The sequence below is a fragment of the Oncorhynchus clarkii genome, chromosome 6 (assembly GCF_045791955.1).
Source record: "Oncorhynchus clarkii lewisi isolate Uvic-CL-2024 chromosome 6, UVic_Ocla_1.0, whole genome shotgun sequence".
Lineage (NCBI taxonomy): Eukaryota > Metazoa > Chordata > Actinopteri > Salmoniformes > Salmonidae > Oncorhynchus > Oncorhynchus clarkii.
The window spans coordinates 81,296,646-81,315,269 of record NC_092152.1 but is presented as its reverse complement, the minus strand read 5'-3'; the positions used below and the strand labels follow the sequence as shown (position 1 = coordinate 81,315,269).

Genomic DNA, 18,624 nt, shown 5'->3' with positions numbered 1-18,624 from the left:
AGTCCATAAAACACGTCCTTTGTCACACCCTGACCATAGTTTGCTTTGTATGTTTCTATGTTTTGTTTGGTCAGGGTGTGATCTGAGTGGGCATTCTATGTTGGATGTCTTGTTTGTCTGTTTCTGTGTTTGGGCCTGATATGGTTCTCAATCAGAGGCAGGAGTTAGTCATTGTCTCTGATTGGGAGCCATATTTAGGTAGCCTGTTTTGTGTTGGGTTTTGTGGGTGGTTGTATCCTGTGTCAGTATTTGTACCACATGGGACTGTTTCGGGTTTTCACGTTTCTTGTTTTGTAGTTTATTCATGTATAGTTTCATTATTAAAGAACCATGAATTATAACCATGCTGCATTTTGGTCCGCCTCTCCTTCCCAAGAAGAATCCCGTTACATCCTTTATCCAATATCAATCAGTGCAGCTGTCATGTCATCTGGAATGTATGATGAAAATAGACATTGGTTAAAGGGAATTGTTATTTCATGTTGCCTCACTTTAGTGTGGTGTAGGGAATCTGCAGAATCTTAAGTTTTGTGAATGGCTTTTTATGCTTCATGCAGTTCCTGACAGCTGGACAGAGCAAGATGTCTGAGACAAACATGAACAGTTGCTATGGCAATCATATTGTCCATGTTCCTATACTGTAGTGTTATTGTAAGGCAGCATGTCAGATGTTTGTACATTTATGTCTTTGCCTTTCATTGGTGTATCTGCAGTGGTGTATGAGGAGATACGTTGAGTTGATGTCAATGACATCATGCAGAAAGAGTGGGCTTCAAACTTTATTTTGTTTTGTTCCCTGAGACCATGTCCAAAACAAGCCCAATTGCAAGCCCATGTGTTTCTTTAGGAGAGAATACCATTTCAGAGTATTTCCAACCCCTGAAACCTTTCTTTCCCTGCAGTGCCTCACGTGCTGCCAAGTTGATCACTGTGGTAATGGCAGCCATTGATATTTGTCAATGTAACTCATTTTAGCAGTTTACATTATTTACACTGAATTCCAAATCAGGAACCATCGACAACAACATGTTCTATAGAAGGACCTTTTGAGAAAGAAGAAGGCAGTTTCCTTGGTAACTTGCATATCAATGATCCCTCCTCCAATGACTACCTTGGAGGAAGATACAGTTGGTGACCATCAACACATTTGTGGATTATTGTACAGTATGACCCGAAGAAGATAACACACATTATTTTACACAACCATTTCCTCTTGAGTTATTGCTTTACTGGTGAAGTTTTATTTAAAAAAAATAAGTGTCAACATTTTGCTGGAATTTAGAAATACAAAAAAGTATGAACATCTCTATAATATGTCACAGTTGTAAACCTATATAGAAATCAACCAAACATTCACAACTGTACTGAACAAACATGAGAATGAATTTGGAGAACAAGTGACTGACTAATAGTCCCATTGGAATAGAAATAGATTATAAATATTATTAAAAAACACCTTTAGACAAGCTTCGGAAATATTTTTCTTCGGTATGTATAATCTTTGAACGCATATCAGTATGGACAATTTTGAATTTAATGACGTTTCTGTATTACTTGTCTTGAAGCATATTACTATAAACAGGCACCTACATTGCAATTTCGTCTGCCATTCATTTGAATGATAAAACAGTTTATGAGAATAAGAATCTAATGTTATTTTGGGAAGAAAATATTTTTGTCTTGACCACTGCATCTCTAAATCCTACGCATGAGTGGCCCTGTTGCCCATTATATACATGTTGACAGCTGCCACATTGTGAACGCGCTTTTCATTGGGCGCGCGCAGCTCGACTATCGATTCGTCTAGTCTAGCTCAATGCCATCAACTCAGAAACATTTTCACACAGCCTGGGCTAGACAGAGCAGAGGGACGTGTTGGAGACAGACAGAACGGGAAGATCTTTCGGGAAATAGGGCTAACGTACGCCCTTTCAGAGATGGGCTTTCTCGCCCAAAGAGGCAAGAGAATAACTTGAACTGTATAGTTACATCCTGGGCTAAATTGGTGTCATTGAACCTTTATATGCTCAAGTTATTTGAAGTTTAAAATGTGGGAGATGGGGGTGTTGTCGAGAGCGAGGTCTCCCCTCCTGTTGTCCAGGACAAGATGGCAGCAGTGCAGGCAAACTCTGCATGGTATGGGTATATAGCTAAGTCCACAACATGTTCAGAGAAGCCCTGGATTCTACGTATTGGTACTCTATAAGAAGGTAAGCAGTCAGTTCTATTGTCTTTGATATTTTTTGGAAGGATAAACATGTAGAAAAAAGATTTGGCACATTTTTATCATTACAATTATTAGTTGTATCTACCATTAGCTATATAAAAAAAATGAAGGCAAGCCAGCTAGGAAGCTATAGTAGGTTGTATTTCTGGTGTACGCTGTGAATTTGATTTGTCTGTTATAGGTAGTGCTTTTTTTGGTTAGCTACGGTATCTATTTAGAAGTTTGTCGACAGGAAGCCGATCCAACGGTACTAGTTAACTGTTGGCTAGCAAGTAAGTGTTGACATGTTCATCAATGTAAAATTAGCCTATAGCTCCAATACTTGTCAGAATATTGACAAGTTCACCATTTGGCAATACCTGTAACGTTTACATGTCATTTGAATACCGTAGTAGCTAGCTAGTTAAATCACGTCAGGTGTTATTTAAACAGGTCTGTCTCTCTGTGTGAGATTAGGCTAACAATGCATCTTCAAGGTGTTTTTCTAATACAGCCAGTTGGTTTCAGACAGTCAGCTATCTAGTTTCACCCACAGCAACCCCCTCATTAACGTCACCAGCCTTTTGCTGTTTCCAAGCACGGAATTATCTCATGCAGAAGTAGTCAACAGGGTATCGTCACGTCTGCCATTTAAGAACAGAGCAGATCAGGGACCAATTTATATTCACTGTCACTGGGAAAATCCGAGGTTGAAATAGATGTGTGTGGGATTAGCATACATGGTAAATTGTAGTTATTTCCTCACTCAGTTTGTTCCCCCTCCTCCAACCCTCTACTGTACCCGGCTCTATGCCACCTTCAAAACAACCAACCCTCTCCTGTACCCGGCTCTATGCCACCTTCAAAACAACCAACCCTCTCCTGTACCCGGCTCTATGTCATCTTCAAAACAACCAACCCACTCCTGTACCCGGCTCTATGTCACCTTCAAAACAACCAACCCACTCCTGTACCCGGCTCTATGTCATCTTCAAAACAACCAACCCTCTCCTGTACCCGGCTCTATGCCACCTTCAAAACAACCAACCCACTCCTGTACCCGGCTCTATGCCACCTTCAAAACAACCAACCCTCTCCTGTACCCGGCTCTATGCCGCCTTCAAAACAACCAACCCACTCCTGTACCCGGCTCTATGTCACCTTCAAAACAACCAACCCACTCCTGTACCCGGCTCTATGCCACCTTCAAAACAACCAACCCTCTCCTGTACCCGGCTCTATGCCGCCTTCAAAACAATCAACCCACTCCTGTACCCGGCTCTATGCCACCTTCAAAACAACCAACCCTCTCCTGTACCCGGCTCTATGCCACCTTCAAAACAACCAACCCTCTTCCCCGAAAAACATCCTGATAGACGTTCCTTGATCCTGTGTTGACACACATTCTGAAAAATGACCACTTCAATGACCATTCTTGTTTCATGGCCTAGCATTCTTCTGCCTACTTTACATTGATCCTGCCAGTCGGACATCTTTATCTGTTCTTGCCTCAGTCTGACATTTAAACTCACCACCCCTCCCCTTGTAAAAACACAAACATCTCGGTTGAAGGGGCTCTGCTCTGTGACTTCCTTGCCAGCACATTATTTGTGCTAAGAGAGAAACTAATGAAGGCACTAAACCCAGGCCTTTTGGTAGTGTAAGAGGCATTGGGTGGAGGCTGAATGCCCTTGGCATGGTTTGAGCCAGCCAACCTTTTCTGGGGAGAGTGATAGCTTGAGAGTTTGGACAGGGTGCCCGAACAGTCTTCTTGTCTCTGAGTGAAGTGTTCTCACAATGTGCTATTTCATGCAACAACAAGAGCTAATGAATACCCAGATTAATCATTTAAGGTGATTAGCGTGTTTAGCAACATTAGCCGTTGCTATAAGCCCTGCTGACACATACTTACTCTACCACCTACTGCGTGCCCCCCAATAAGTCAAAATCAGATGTTTATTTATTTTATTAATCTGAAAGCAGTGCAGGAGTGGATGCACAACTATCGAGAGAGTGAGAAGGGGATGATGCCTTGCTCACCATCTCGTGGTCTCCTGATTTGAAGCAGCATACTTGATTAAGTTGTGGTACTCGTGATCTTGCGTTGAGTGTGCTTGTTCAACCCCGCCCCTCTATCCCCCCCTTGGGCATTAATGCATGAAGGCTGTTGTTTTTTTTACCCTGAGCTCATTCTGGTATGAAGTCAAACAGTGGCTTAAGGAAGTAGACACATGGTGTGGACACAGGGCAGCCTGTGTCTTCAAATCAACGTTTATTGGTCGCGTACGCAGATTTGCAGATGTTATCGCAGTCCAATGCTTGTTTTTAGCTCCAACAGTGCAGTAATACCTAGCAATAAAAATAAACAATACACACACAATCCAGAAAAATTAAGAAATATCAGAATGAGAAATGTCAGAGCCCGGAATATAATATATAGGCCTATACATATTATGGATGGATAGATAGTTAAAGTGTTTTCAGACCCCTTGACTTTTTCCACATTTTGTTATGTTACAGCCTTATTCTAAAATGGATTAAATTGTTTTTTCCCCTTCAGAGCTACACACAATGCTCCATAATGACAAGGCAAGAACCATTTTTTTTGAATTTTTTGCAATAATAAATAAATGACTGAAATATCACATTTAAGTATTCAGACCCTTTAATCAGTACTTTGTTGAAGTGCCTTTGGCAGCGATTACAGCCTCAAGTCTTGTTGGGTATGACACTACAAGTTTGGTCAGAGTGACCATCGGGTTCTTGTGACCTTCCTTACCAAAGCCCTTCTCCCTGGGTTGCCAGCTCTAAGAAGAGTCTTGGTGGTTCCAAACTTCTTCCAGTTAAGAATGATGGAGGCCACTGTGTTCTTGGGGACCTTCAATGCTGCATACATTTTTTTAGGTACCCTTCCCCAGATCTCCGAGACAGTCACAATCCTGTCTCTGAGCTCTACAGACAATTCCTTCGACCTCATGGCTTGGTTTTTGCTTTGACATGCACTGTCATCTCTGGGTACTTTTTATATAGACAGGGGTCTGCCTTCCCAAATCATGTCCAATCAATTGACTTTACCACAGATGGACTCCAAGTTGTAGAAACATCTCAAGGATGATCAATGGAAACAGGATGCCATACCCATGTAAATAAGGTATTTCTGTTTTTTATTTTTAGTAAATTAGCACAACAAAAAAAAGTTGTGTGTAGATTGAGGGGGAAAATGAAATGTAATACATTTTAGAATACGGCTGTAACGTAACAATGTGGGAAAAGGGAAGGGGTCTGAATACTTTCTGAAGAGAGTGTGTGGACAGAATATGAATAAAAGGTGTGTTTATAGAAGTAGTTATATAGGATGATCCATTACTAGAATACAGTATATACATATAAAGTAAGTAAACATTTATTAAAATGACCAGTTTTCAATGACTCTATGTACATAGGGCAGCAGTCTCTAATGTGCAAGCTAGAGTAACAGTTCTAGCCAGCTAAGGTTCAGGGTCGGGAACTGGGCGGAGGCTGGCTCGTGGTGACTAACAGTCTAATGGCCTGGAGATAGAATGGGGATTCTCATGAAACCGGTTTTAAACATGTCTGTAGGCAATTGAGTTACAAAACCATGATGCATCTGCAAAAACAACTATCATTCTCAGGATTAAGATGCCTAGTTTTTGACAATGTGTCTTTTAAATACATTTGTACTTTTTCGCCTGAATTTTGTACATTTTCACGCCAAATGATCATTACTGAAGTGCGTACGGATAACATTTTTGGTCAATTTTTTACAATTTTGTGTGTCGCCGTGTGTCACCGCCCTGTATTGACCTGCCCTGCACTCAATTTGTTGGTCTCCCTTGTCTCTAAGTGAGGCACGCTGTACGCAGTTTGTTGGTCTCCCTTGTCTCTAAGTGAGGCACGCTGTACGCAGTTTGTTGGTCTCCCTTGTCTCTAAGTGAGGCACGCTGTACACAGTTTGTTGGTCTCCCTTGTCTCTAAGTGAGGCACGCTGTACGCAGTTTGTTGGTCTCCCTTGTCTCTAAGTGAGGCACGCTGTACACAGTTTGTTGGTCTCCCTTGTCTCTAAGTGAGGCACGCTGTACACAGTTTGTTGGTCTCCCTTGTCTCTAAGTGAGGCACGCTGTACACAGTTTGTTGGTCTCCCTTGTCTCTAAGTGAGGCACGCTGTACACAGTTTGTTGGTCTCCCTTGTCTCTAAGTGAGGCACGCTGTTCACAGTTTGTTGGTCTCCCTTGTCTCTAAGTGAGGCACGCTGTTCACAGTTTGTTGGTCTCCCTTGTCTCTAAGTGAGGCACGCTGTACACAGTTTGTTGGTCTCCCTTGTCTCTAAGTGAGGCACGCTGTACACAGTTTGTTGGTCTCCCTTGTCTCTAAGTGAGGCACGCTGTACACAGTTTGTTGGTCTCCCTTGTCTCTAAGTGAGGCACGCTGTACACAGTTTGTTGCACATCAGCTTTTGTTTATCCATTAGCGTTTATCAGCCAGTAGTAGTACATTTTGGAAGGTGTGCCAAGTGACCACTCAAAACACACCACGTCATTCTGCTGGGACTGTTGAATGTGACTGTCCATGCTATTGGATAAAGGCCTCTATGTTCTGGAGCACGGGACCTCATGATGCTTTATCTGTGCCCAAGGCTGTCTGCTTTAGCAGTCCTCCACTCACAAGACAAGCCCATATGACCATAGTCTTTGAAGAGGCATAGGGCACATGTTGCCCAGACCCTGAGTGGTTCACTCCTAATTACTGAAGAGAGACAGAGTTTGGAAGTCTAGTAGTCCACTCAGAAATTGATTTTAAATTCAAATGCAATTCTTAAATTCTAATTTAAATTCAAAGAGTATAGATAACAACTGTGACTAATGGGCCTAAATAACCCAACTGTGACTGATGGGCCTAAATAACCCAACTGTGACTGATGGGCCTAAATAACCCAACTGTGACTGATGGGCTTAAATAACCCAACTGTGACTGATGGGCTTAAATAACCCAACTGTGACTGATGGGCCTAAATAACCCAACTGTGACTGATGGGCTTAAATACCCCAACTGTGACTGATGGGCCTAAATAACCCCAACTGTGACTGATGGGCCTAAATAACCCCAACTGTGACTGATGGGCCTAAATAACCCCAACTGTGACGGATGGGCCTAAATAACCCCAACTGTGACGGATGGGCCTAAATAACCCCAACTGTGACGGATGGGCCTAAATAACCCCAACTGTGACGGATGGGCCTAAATAACCCCAACTGTGACGGATGGGCCTAAATAACCCAACTGTGACTGATGGGCCTAAATAAGATGCAAGTGGTTGTGTAACAATCAGTAACCTATTAGTCGTTCTTCAGGTGTTTTGCAGTTGAGGTAGTCACTGCTGGGGTGTCCAGGTGCTCCATTTCAGGGTACACTAAGGATGCTGAGTAGTGTTGGGTTACTGCACCTGTGTCCGTGTGTTGGGCAGCCAGCCACTAAGCATCTGGTGTTGTCAGCGGTGAGACGGACAGCCTCTGAGTCTCTGCTGTCTTGCCAGGGAGGACAGCAGATGGATGGTCTACAGGCAGGATAGTCTATCTGAGCATGTGTTGCTGACGACGTTACACCTCATCTGTTTTAGAATTGGAGCACCAAAATGAAATCCCCCCCATGGGTTGACTGGGTTTTACAAAGGGCTTTGCCTTCATGATTATGTGCTGAACTTAGGACTTGAGTCCTAGCCAAACATGGTTCTGAGGTGAGAAACTCATTTTTGCATTATGTTGAGTTGGAATATAGGAACATAAGCAAAAGCAATGTCCAAAGTCTGATAGACATCATGATAACATTTGCCCTTCAACCTACATGGGGAGGCCAGGGATATATTCTGGGAAGGTATCTGGGTGTCGTTCTCTTGGACAGTTGTTGATGGACTATCCCCTGAGAGAGCATTTCCAGCTGAAATGTTCCTCCAGTCTTTTATGAGAGGAATTCTCTGAGACTCCTGCACTGTTTCTTTGCTTTCAGGCCCAGTATCTTATCTCCTTGATCCTGACAAGATGCCTAAAGCCCGAAGGCCTTTACTAATGAAACACCTCTTTATATTGTTTTTTATTGCTTACCACATATAGAAAACGTAAATAAAGAAACACTTTATAAGATAGATCCAAATGTAGCCAACTTTTAGAGGAATTTGTTTGGTCTTGGGGTTCATTTCTTTTCTAAGTGAAATTACAGCCTCGTCCCTGTTTTCTCTGTTCTTCTGTTTGCTGCTGAAGGTTTTGGCCATTTTTTTGTATCTTCCAAGGCACATACATTGAGGAGCCAGGGGTGGGCTAGGGCCAGGGGTGGGCTAGGGCCAGGGGTGGGCCAGGGGTGGGCTAGGGCCAGGGGTGGGCCAGGGCCAGGGGTGGGCTAGGGCCAGGGGTGGGCTAGGGCCAGGGGTGGGCCAGGGCCGGGCTAGGGCCAGGGGTGGGCCAGGGGTGGGCTAGTGCCGGGGCCGGGCTAGGGCCAGGGGTGGGCTAGGTCCAGGGGTGGGCCAGGGCTGGGCTAGAGCCAGGGGTGGGCCAGAGCCAGGGGTGGGCCAGAGCCAGGGGTGGGCCAGAGCTGGGCTAGGGCCAGGGCTGGGATAGGGCCAGGGCTGGGATAGGGCCAGGGGTGCCTGGCACCGCTTGACCTGTAGAGTTGGAGAACCAAATTAGAGTTTTACTGTGTGGCAGAGCTGTGTATTACACATTCTCTTCCTCAACCACCAGGTCCACTGACATTTTGGTTGTGCTTGCAATATAACTGGTGTGCGGGACATGCTAGAGAGATGTGCTTTGTAAAGTCCTAGATCCCCAAATGAATCAAACCTCAAAGAAGCCCATGTGGAGAACATCCCCTAGGGTAGGCTTTCTTAAAGTCGGGGTGTCTTTGCACCCTGTTACTGCCTCAATCCCAACTAAGCCTACTTGCAGTCCTTAACATGGCGATGTGTTTTCCACAATTAGTTTGAACCGTTTTTCCACCAGTATGGGCTGTTATAGTTCTCGCGCCCTGCTCCTTTTCACATCTCGGGCAAAACAGTTTCTTTCTCTCCCCTCACTGGGTTATTTGGTCTGAGGACAGGTGTGTTCTTTTTATTTTTTTCGACCCCTCAATTTAATGACCGCCTGGTTCAAAGGTCAACCATGTGCAATTACTTTGAGCTGAAGGCTGCTGAAAACCCCCAGCAGCTCTGAGTGATGTAACATGACGACGGGGGCGTATTGGGCTTCAGGAGGTAATAATATCCAGGGCCCTGCAGCTGACACTCTGGAGGCTCTGCTAAATTAAAGAGCCTCCAGTTGGCATTTTTTTTTACCTTTATTTAACCAGGTAGGCAAGTTGAGAACACCTTTATTTAACCAGGTAGGCCAGTTGAGAACACCTTTATTTAACCAGGTAGGCAAGTTGAGAACAAGTTCTCATTTACAATTGCAACCTGGCCAAGATAAAGCAAAGCAGTTCGACACATACAACAACACAGAGTTACACATGGAGTAAAACAAACATACAGTCAATAATACAGTAGAAACAAGTCTATATACGATGTGAGCAAATGAGGTGAGATAAGGGAGGTAAAGGCAAAAAAAAGGCCATGGTGGCAAAGTAAATACAATATAGCAAGTAAAACACTGGAATGGTAGATTTGCAGTGGAAGAATGTGCAAAGTAGAAATAAAAATAATGGGGTGCAAAGGAGCAAAATAAATAAATAAATAAAATAAATACAGTAGGGAAAGAGGTAGTTGTTTGGGCTAAATTATAGGTGGGCTATGTACAGGTGCAGTAATCTGTGAGCTGCTCTGACAGTTGGTGCTTAACGCTAGTGAGGGAGATAAGTGTTTCCAGTTTCAGAGATTTTTGTAGTTCGTTCCAGTCATTGGCAGCAGAGAACTGGAAGGAGAGGCGGCCAAAGAAGGAATTGGTTTTGGGGGTGACCAGAGAGAGATACCTGCTGGAGCGCGTGCTACAGGTGGGTGATGCTATGGTGACCAGCGAGCTGAGATAAGGGGGGACTTTACCTAGCAGGGTCTTGTAGATGACATGGAGCCAGTGGGTTTGGCAACGAGTATGAAGCGAGGGCCAGCCAACGAGAGCGTACAGGTCGCAATGGTGGGTAGTATATGGGGCTTTGGTGACAAAACGGATTGCACTGTGATAGACTGCATCCAATTTGTTGAGTAGGGTATTGGAGGCTATTTTGTAAATGACATCGCCGAAGTCGAGGATTGGTAGGATGGTCAGTTTTACAAGGGTATGTTTGGCAGCATGAGTGAAGGATGCTTTGTTGCGAAATAGGAAGCCAATTCTAGATTTAACTTTGGATTGGAGATGTTTGATGTTGGTCTGGAAGGAGAGTTTACAGTCTAACCAGACACCCAGGTATTTGTAGTTGTCCACGTATTCTAAGTCAGAACCGAGTCATCAGTCGCCTTTTGTCCCAGAAGCCTCTTCACCACTGTTAAAGGGGGGAAGGGTGTTTCAGAACGGGACTATACACTGTCCACTTATAGCTCCGCTAGCTTATCAGTTTGATGTTTCACACAAAAAGCCCATTTAGAGGGAAAATGATCACTGCTTGATAGCATTATTGTGTCTCAAAGGCCGGATTCTCGGTGCCCTGTCACCAAACGGCACCATAGGGCCTGATTGTGTAGAGCAGTCGGAGGAATAGGACAGGCCTTATCTGCCTGCTCAGAATAGGGGCTGGAGCGGTGGCTCACAGACCTACCGTTGTCATCAACACAGCCTGTGTGGTGCTTTCCGTTGAGCAGGCTTTCTAGAGGAGGCTGGGCCCTCCGCAGTGGTTTGTGACAGCCCCGCATTTCCTGTGGTCGGACTTTACGCTTGTTTTCTTCTCTTTTAAATGTCTGCCGGTTTCTTGAACAAGGATTCTGGAAACTTTGTTGTCTGAGTAAGCGGAAGCCAGGGGATTTGAGCAGTTAGCCCGAGTGCAGCCAAGGATTGCTGTGTTTTTCCACCACATGGTCTTATTCAGACCGGGGAGACTGGAGGCTTGGTTGCTCATGTGAAACGGTCAGTACGTGGTCTAAACTGACGACGCAGGCGACATCATTTAACACAACTCTGTCAGCTGAGAGGGATTTTACCATCAGTCTCTATCAGGCCCAGTGATTGACAGTTCGGCATTAAACTTTGGGATGTTTTTTGCTTTTATTCCTTTACTTTCTTTTAATCTCAACAGGTCCACTGTTCTGCCACAGGGGTTGAGAGCTGTTTTGAGGAGCCCGGTTGTGTTTCCTATGTTCTGTGGGTTTTTTTTTCAAGCAGAGCAGCTATTTGGCTTCTCGCTGCCTCTGTTCCTCTCCCAGTCACTGGTGTTGGTCAGACAAACACTGGGATGGCCGCTGGGTTAATATTTGCACAGTGTGGGCTGCTAATCAGGCCAGTAAACTGGACACCACCCTTCCTGGAGCGCTATCCATCTTGCACCAGAGCTACTCCCTCAGGCTCCAGAGCAGTCCAGTCTCAGTCTCCTCCCAGCATCTGTTTGTTTTCTCTTTCGTCCTTCGTTCAGGCAGTAATGGTCTGCCACAGTCAGCGACAGGGCGCAGGGAGTCTTTTTCTTCTCGTTTTCTTCCAGAAAGCACCACCGACCTGTCTTCTCCTGCCCCGGGGGCTAAATGAGGAGAGCAGCATCATTTCCTGTAAGCTAGCGCTCTCCTGCCTGAGATCGATGTGATGGCCTATGTAATACTCAGTGGGCCTGTGCAGTCACCTAACCCCTGCAGGTTGTGACTAGCCTCTCCCTTCTTGGCAGAGCAGAGATCATGTATAGTAAGGCGGTAGTTTGTCTATGGCTGGAGTTGAATGAGGAAGGAGGGGTAAAGGTTGGTTAACGTTTTAGATAACCTTATCTGTATCAGGGTTTGACTGTGTCAGTTGCTGAGGTCTAACGTCATCGGCTGGCTATACAGAACATTAGGAGAGTGGAGCGGCCAGTATTAATGTGTTGCTGATTACTGGGCGATTTGGTTGTTTTCCATACTGTAGGAACAGCAGGACATGGTGCACACAATGATGAGTGTTCTCTGTGGTGACACGGCACAACTGCTGAGAGCTCGATGGCCTTCTCTTAGGACCAAGCTGGTTTCTGCCATTCAGGACAAGCAACAACCAGAGTTAGGGTGGATTCCATGTGCGTTCATTTTAATTCAGGAATTTAACGGAGCGTTCCTTTGGGACAGTTCCGTAATGTAAAGGCCAAACAGGGAATATTTCAATTGGATTTGAAATGGCCTTTTCAAAATGGAATTGCCTCTACTTTTGTTTGGTGACCTGTCTTAATTCTCTGACTGAAAGCCTTGTTGTGGTGCCAACTGATGTGACGCCATCATTCAAAACTAAACACATCCCTTTGAGTTACTTGTTAGATTACGTAATCATTGATTCCACTGTTAGGAACTGGGTTAGTCTCAACTTGTAGGCCTCCGGGACCAAAAGCCATTTCCTGTTCTCACCCTACCACTCCAGTTTGAGCTTGTTCTGAACACTATGTTGATGGAGAAGGGTTACTTGGTCTTATTCTGACCAACCTTACCCTAATCTGTGCCTCATCACATTAGTGCACATGTGTCAAACTCATTCCACAGTGGGCCTAATATTTTGGGGGTTTTCCTTCTTTGTACCTGATTTTGATGGATTAATGCCACTATTTAGTTAGTCTGTCTAGGTCTTAATTGAAAGGGAACACTAGGCCCTCCGTGGAATGAGTTTGACACCCCTGCATTAGTGACTGGAACATAGCAGCACACTATTATTAACAATATTTTGTTAAGCTCTTATTTTGAAAATTCCCTCTCCGATTGGCCTGCTAGCAAGGCCAACCTCTGAATAAAGCTAAAGCCTAAAAGGTGTGTGTAGAAAAGCTGAAACGACAAGCAGTCCAGAAGCTACCCAGTGTTGCCTGCCTAGTCAGTCTAGCGAGTCAGGAATTGGCAGGCTCCCCTTTCTGTGAGCACGTGATTGTAGCCTGTTGAATAGTGCGCACTTCTGAAGTTCCCTTTTGCTTTGCACTGCTGCTGCTGAGCACAACCCGGGCAGACTGTGTACTGTAGTTCTCCACCGTCCTCCTAATAACTCCCATGGAGGGAATCATCAGGGTGTGTCTCACTGAACTTCAGAGAGAGGACCACATCTCCTAACATGGAGGAGAATGAGAGTGAAGACAGGTAGGCAATGACTAGGAACGTTAGTTCCGATTCTTGGCTATTGAGCCTCATGTTCCTGCTATCGTTGAAAAGTTGGGGACTTGAGAGCGAGGTGTTTGTTCTCTCATTTGGCACCTGTAATTATAGCTCCTTCCACTAAATCTGGAAGGTGTAATTTGGGAATAATTATTTTCTTCTCATTTTGGAGAGGTGCTGTCTACTCTGTCTGTGACTCACCACCCACAGTCTTGTTATTTGTGAGACAGGGTTGTCTTTTGGAAGCTCTAGCAGTCTAGCGACGGGGCTTTGGGACGAGCATGCTCTGCATCTAAATCCGTCAAGGTGAATGCACCGTTGATTTATAGTCAACGAGCCAACAGGGAAGAGACACTTTGATGTCACTGGACGGGCTCCAGATGAAAGGAAGTAGGTCGTGGGCTCACCAGGCAGGGCACACGGACAGCTATTCTGATAAGGTCACTGTGCCAGGGCGCCCTGCCAGCTGCCACCTCTCTTTAGACCCCCCCCCCCAAAAAAAATCCCACAGAATATGAATAAAAACGTATCACGTTATCCTAGTCCCTCACTAGCCCAGCCCGAAGACCTCATCCATTTTCTAAGTATTTTCCATGGTATTTGCTGGGATGGCGTCGCTTCTTGTTTTTATTTTTTCTCTCAAAATGAGAGGGGGGTGTGAGGGAGGAGCATTCCTCTCTGAGCTGTGTAATGTGAGAGGAGCTGGCTGGCATGTAGACCTGATGCTAGGGCTCTGCCCCCCCCACTTCTCTCAGAGACTCTCTCTCTCTCTCTCTCTCAACCACTCTCTTCGAACACATCGGTTGCCTAGAGACCCGCTGTGGGATGCATGGTAACGGCAGGGAAAGGTCATCCAAACCTTTTTGAGAAGTTAGTCATCCCCTACGGTGGAGGTGGTAGGGGGGCTCCAGTGGATGAGGCAGGAATGGTGAGGGTGTTCTAGAACACTCCACCGGAGCGTATCTTCTTCCCTCTGCTAGGCGCTTGATTGGTCAGCTTGGTGTCTCTGGCTGTGGTGGGAGTGGGGTTTCTTTCTGTGGAGGTGTTTGGTGTGGGGTTGTAACGGGCTAAAGGTCAGCTGTGATGTCATCCCTTGAGTGATGCAAGTGTCATTATGAGAGCAGTGTGGAAGCCTCTGGTTGTTCTTGCTGAACTCGGCAAGATTGTTGCTTGGTTATATTTGCTAATGCACTTATCTCCATTCATGATGTTTTAATGGAGGGGCTGTGTTGCTGAATTTAGTGTTGCTATTATGCAATTGCACATGCAAACATTCAGAGTGAGCAGGCTCTGGAAAAAATGTCCCCCTCCCAGTACTTTTCCATCGTTTTCTTGAGAAATGGCACCGTGGTGTAAAGCACAAATGCAGCAGTGAAGCCGTCCAAGCTTCCGTCTTGTTTATGAAGAAAATATTTAGCCTGTATAGAAAATATTTAGCCTGTATAGTGACGTTTTTTACCACAGGTGTGTGTGTGCGCGCAGCTTGTTCAGAACAACTGGAAAGGTCACCTTTTCTTTTCACTATGCAAATCAATCAGCCAATCGGCAGCCTCCAGTCATTTGTTGACATGGTCTTTTTATATCACTATGCAGACTGGACTTTCTCATCCAGCAGGAATACATGAAAATACACCTACATTTATTTAGGCCCAGGGTCATTTTATTTGACTTGACATCCCCTCATAGCCACTTACCTCGTTGACCTAACTGAAATCACATGTCATGTCCGTGGTGAAATTGATTCCCATAGGACACTTTGACCTTTCACACTGCTCTTTGCATTAACGCTATAGTTAGAACCTTTACAGTTGCTGTTTAATATTTTAGATGTTGTGTGGGTGTGAGCATCTAAACAACGTTCCCTAAGTAGGTGGATCAAGCTTTGATAATATGTTAACGTTGTCTTTCTTCTCGTTTGAATGTCTCTGTCCAGGTATGGCCTCACAAGTCTGGATCTACCCACCACACATTTATCAAACCCAGACTAGTGCCCTTTGCAGCGTGAAGAAAGTCAAAGTGGAGCCCAGCAGCTGTGTGTACCATGAGAGAGCCCAACCGCGGACTTCTCTGAACGGCAGAACCCTTGGCATAGCGCACCCGATCAGACTCGCTCCCTCCTTTGCGACCCGAGACTTGGCAGTGGGCGAGAGAACGCGTTGCGGCGGGCAGGAGTTCCCTGTACAGACGGTGGCCGTGCGTGGGGTACGGAGAAAGCAGAACGGAACAGGAGGAACAGGCCCGGCGGAGGCCCAGCAGCCCCAGGACACAGGGCCAGTCCCCTGGCAGGGCAAAGGGCAGGAGCAGACGGACAGAGACAGGGGAGGCAGCAGTAGTGGAGCGACAGGAGGAGGGGGAAGGGGGGAGGAAGGTAGAGGAGGAGGTAGGAAGGAAGAGACAGAAGGTGACTGGGAAGAGGGTGATTGTGGAGGTTTGAACTTGGCCGACAGCGCTCAGCGATGTGGGCTGAAACGTAAGAGCGAGGAGCTTGATAACCGCGGGAGCACCATGCAGATAGTGGAGGACCTGTCCATGTTGCCAGCCATGATGCAAACGACCAATGGGGGGAATCCATCTGGGTTGCCCACGGCTGTAGGGGGCGGAGGAGGACCCCCAACCAAACAGGGAGCGGCGGGCGGAGCAGGAGGGGGTGACGGGGACTACCAGCTGGTGCAGCACGAGGTCCTGTGCTCCATGAAGAACACGTACGAGGTGCTGGACTTCCTGGGCCGCGGCACCTTCGGACAGGTGGTAAAGTGCTGGAAGAGGGGTACTGGGGAGGTGGTGGCGGTGAAGATCCTGAAGAACCACCCCTCATACGCGCGCCAGGGCCAAATAGAGGTGGGCATTCTAGCCCGACTGAGCGGGGAGAACGCGGATGAGCACAACCTGGTGCGGGCCTTTGAGTGCTTCCAGCACCGCAGCCACACATGCCTGGTGTTTGAGATGCTGGAGCAGAACCTCTATGACTTCCTCAAGCAGAACAAGTTCAGCCCGCTGCCGCTGAAGGTGATCCGACCCGTGCTGCAGCAGGTGGCCACGGCCCTGAGGAAGTTGAAGACCATGGGCCTGATCCACGCTGACCTAAAGCCGGAGAACATTATGCTGGTGGACCCTGTCAGGCAGCCCTACAGGGTGAAGGTGATAGACTTTGGCTCAGCCAGCCACGTGTCCAAGGCAGTGTGCTCCACATACCTCCAGTCCCGGTACTACAGGTCAGTGTCCACAGAGGTTGGGGATGGAGGGTTACACATTCAATGCTGGGTTGTTTGTGTACAATACAGGCTGTCTATAATAAGTCAGTGAGTCAGCGCAGGAAAGGCCAGGATGATCAAATTCTGACAGTGAATCCTTAAAGTTTAAGAGTAATGGCATATCCTCCCAGATATGCTGGAGCTTCTGGTAGGGAGCTGAGATCATCGTGAAATCTAATTCTCTGGTGTCCACATATAGGCAACAACCATGAGGTAGGGCCGCAACCATGAGGTAGGGCCGCAACCATGAGGTAGGGCCGCAACCATGAGGTAGGGCCGCAACCATGAGGTAGGGCCGCAACCATGAGGTAGGGCCGCAACCATGAGGTAGGGCTGCACAATTTATCGGTTTTACATTGAAACCGCAATACGGACACGTTCTATATCCATATCACATACAATATTTTGAAATGCCATGTGTAACATGGCAAAAGCCGTGTGTAACATCCGTTTTTCTAGTTTAATCCTGTTTTTCTCCTGTGGCTGCTTTCCACACACAGCAAGGCTTGTCCTCAAGGATCGCAGTTCCTCCTCTTACATCCACTAAGTTTGCGCTCTGTTCTGTTAGTTCAAATGCAGTCAACCGATTGTTCCAAACAAGAACGATGCTGCGGTCCACTTTACTTTTTAAAATAAATAATGATTTTTAAATTATTCTAAAGTGTTTGGATTTTTATCACACGCCAAATCACAATCGCAATAATAAAATAATCACAATTAAAACATTTTGCTCATATCGTGCAGCCCTACCATGACAAAAAACGCCCTTCTGAGATCAGACAAGGATATGTCTCCTCTATTGCCTAACATCCTGCGTGTTCAGGAGCCGCATACCACGACCTGTGAAAAAATGTGACCCCACAGTATTACTGGCAGGGGGTAGCCCGCTCACGTCCCCTCAGCCTGGGAAAGGAAACAGTGTTCTGAAAACAGACTGCAACACAATGAGGCGGGGAAAAAATCAATAACTGTCTGTATGAGTTTGTGAACATCTCACACATTGTTATCAGTCCTGGTGAGGCTGGGTTAGGATTGAGCCTTCACCAGTCTGTAGGATATGTCCTGGTGAGGCTGGGTTAGGATTGAGCCGTTACCAGTCTGTAGGATATGTCAAGATGTCCTGGTGAGGCTGGGTTAGGATTGAGCCATCACCAGTCTGTAGGATATGTCAAGATGTCCTGGTGAGGCTGGGTTAGGATTGAGCCATCACCAGTCTGTAGGATATGTCAAGATGTCATGGTGAGGCTGGGTTAGGATTGAGCCGTCCCCAGTCTGTAGGATATGTCAAGATGTCATGGTGAGGCTGGGTTAGGATTGAGCGGTCCCCAGTCTGTAGGATATGTCAAGATGTCACGGTGAGCAAGGAACTGCCTGTAGGCAAATATTTGAAGTGTAAGCCTTAATGCACAGGCCAAGGCTTAATGCACAGGCCAAGGCTTAATGCACAGGCCAAGGCTTAATGCACAGGCCAAGGCTTAATGCACAGGCCAAGGCTTACACCCGTTTGATGAAATATCTGTGAAGAGCAGAAAGACCCACTGCATCTGTACAGTATGAGTGTTTCCCTTGGAAGGAAATGTGAATGTTGTGTAAAGAGCGTGAGGCCATGTTGCATACAGACCATGCTAACCATTTGAGGATGAACAACTTCTCTCTCAGCCCAACGCCTCCCGAGTCTGAACGGAACTCTGTTACGAACCCTGATGCGTAACCTGGCAGCCTGTCTGGTTTGTTTATGCTGAGAATAATGTTTCTTCTGCTCTTGGACAGGCGAACGGAAAACTCACCAGAAGAATGACTCTTGGCAGCACCCTATGGGCGCCGGTAGTTTTAGTTTTGAGAAACGGGGCCCTGAAATGATATGAACTGTTACCTAATGGTTTACTGTCAGTCAGTGGTCTGTGGGTTCTACCTCGTAGCTGCTGTGCTGGCAGGCTGTT

General features: G+C 46.2%; 1 protein-coding gene across 7 annotated transcripts in view; it reads left to right on the top strand.

Moving 5' to 3' along the window:
- Positions 1-1,841: 1,841 nt before the first annotated feature.
- The window catches only part of LOC139411702 (homeodomain interacting protein kinase 3b), an 84,721-nt gene continuing 67,938 nt past the window's right edge, over positions 1,842-18,624 (top strand). For 4 of the 7 annotated variants that reach the window (XM_071158358.1, XM_071158359.1, XM_071158355.1 and 1 more), the window contains exons 1-2: positions 13,097-13,418; positions 15,367-16,645. In XM_071158358.1, coding sequence (XP_071014459.1) covers positions 13,403-13,418; positions 15,367-16,645 — 1,295 coding nt within the window. In that variant the 5' untranslated portion in view covers positions 13,097-13,402. Of the gene's footprint in view, positions 2,211-13,096; positions 13,419-15,366; positions 16,646-18,624 lie in introns of those variants that run through there. The other 3 variants (XM_071158357.1, XM_071158356.1, XM_071158360.1) reach the window with 2 other exon arrangements.